Here is a 2,013-nt window from a genome sequence, read left to right on the forward strand (position 1 = left end):
ATTCAGTAAGTTTCAAACCCAAACATCATGGAGCGATTTTACCTTTAGGGCTAAACAATCAGACAAATTAGACAAATAAGTACATGAACGAAGCTTTTATTATTAAAGACAGAATACCATAAAAAAACGGTTTAATCACAAATCAGATATATAAACTTTAAACCAGATCAAAATATTAGAACATATTAGTAATAACGAAAGGCTATCAAATAACTGTAAGTATCGTCAACCGATTAATAGTCAAACTTAACATTTTAACTTAACCAAAAACAACAACAACAACTAAGTATTAATTATTTATATTATTAATCTTAAAGTACATTTAAAACAAACATTTGCAAACAGAAACTAACTGGTCTAATTAAATAATAAGAAGAATGGAAAATAATAAATACTATAATAAAATTCAAACTGTACTTATAAACACCAACCATAAACTATAAACACTATAAAACTATTTACATGTACTCACATTTCCGTTAGCGAGTTCTGGTCTTGTACTGCACAGCTTTGCTCCGCGCTGCTTTACTCCGCGCTGCTAAACTCACCGGCCGTGGCCTCTTCCTCTGCTGCGCAGAGAGCCTCTGTGTCAGGCTGTAGCAACTCAATCACCCGAAGCTCATTGTCAAACGACACTGAGATCTGAGATTGTTCAAGGAAGTGCTCCTCGATTTCCTCTACGTTTAGCAAGCTCTGGAGGTTGTAGCGCTTGATATAAGCTTCCAGTGCCCGATTGCTGACAGACAGCGTATGCCGCTCCTGCTGCCCTGCGACCTTAATTGTTCCCGAGAGCAGCCTGAGAAACATATTCCCCTTCTGCATCATGCGGCAGTTCTGACACCGGTGGAACTTGGTAGAGTCTTTAAAAGTGTCCTGTCTACTGCCGCACTGTGGGCACTTCATGGTAGCTCTGATTTCCAGTGCTAGAATAGCTCCAGCTACTGACATCAGCTGGGCATCCTCGGAGCTACCGGACGCCTCGGACACCGGAAGGTCTGCCACAACTGTGCACTCAGTGGCTAATGTGGTGGTGAGTTGGACTTTCCCGTTGAAGACCCGCGTAGACAGGCGAGAGAAGGCGTAGGACTTCAAATTCTGTACCTTCTCAATATGCTTCTCCCAGAGCTGCAGCTGAAGTTCCGCTGTGCCGTCCGAAATGCGGCAGCTCCTCACCTCCCGGTCTGTACCTCGTACCTTCACTGTAGAAGAGGATGGGCTGACACTGAACACCTTGCATTCAACTAGGCTGACCTGTAGGCAGAGATAATAAGGGCAACCGAAATGAACTGTCAGTGTGGCAAAAAAAATGTTCAAAGATTACTAGCAATACATGGAGTGTATAGAGTATTTACCGTTTTCCCAGCAGGCATCGCACTAACTTCACGCAGGGTTGTTTTTTCATCCGCGGGGGGATGTCTTGCGGCGAACGGCACAGTGGTCACCGTCACGTCTGTTTTGTAGTTTAGCAGGACGTCGTAGTCCGATGTTCCCTTCAAACCTGGACAACAAATAAACAAACAAATATATTAGGACGTTGCATAGATAAACAGCGATATATTTCTGTATGAGAACATCACTCACTTAGGGTTTTCCTGACGTTTGTTAAGCGCAAAGGGGTCCCGTTCTGTTGCGCTTGCAGAAACCTCTGCCTTTTACCCGGGCTGAATACGACGGCGTCGTGGAATTCCTCCCGGTCGGTCTGGATCACTGCATTAAAGAACTCGGAGCTGGTTGCAGAAAATTTAATCGGGGAAACCTGGTGGATGAATCCAGATAGCGTCTCAGTCTCGATCTTGGGCTGTTTTGTCGGACTTGCCATCTTTTGCTTTGAGGAAAGAAGCGTCCTGGGTCCTTCTATCTAGACAGCGCGTGGCAGTATGGAGTAAGCGCCCTGCAGCTACACTTATAACATTCGTTTAGACATGCCCAGACTTATCGTTGTCATGTCCAGACAACGTTTTTTCTTTAGCAAATCTAGACAAGGTACTGTTGATAAGCCTGGGCATGTCCAAA

The 2,013-nt window shown here is 44.2% G+C and overlaps 1 protein-coding gene across 1 annotated transcript; it reads right to left on the minus strand.

Moving 5' to 3' along the window:
* Positions 1-358: 358 nt before the first annotated feature.
* LOC125804011 (uncharacterized) lies at positions 359-1,927 on the minus strand. Its single transcript, XM_049483094.1, has 3 exons — positions 1,582-1,927; positions 1,353-1,498; positions 359-1,251 (listed from the first exon to the last, which is right to left on the minus strand). The coding sequence occupies exons 1-3, from the start codon at positions 1,817-1,819 to the stop codon at positions 526-528; spliced, it is 1,110 nt and encodes a 369-aa protein (XP_049339051.1). The 5' UTR covers positions 1,820-1,927; the 3' UTR covers positions 359-525.
* Positions 1,928-2,013: the final 86 nt, after the last annotated feature.

The sequence above is a fragment of the Astyanax mexicanus genome, chromosome 8 (assembly GCF_023375975.1).
Source record: "Astyanax mexicanus isolate ESR-SI-001 chromosome 8, AstMex3_surface, whole genome shotgun sequence".
In the NCBI taxonomy this organism is placed as follows: domain Eukaryota; kingdom Metazoa; phylum Chordata; class Actinopteri; order Characiformes; family Acestrorhamphidae; genus Astyanax; species Astyanax mexicanus.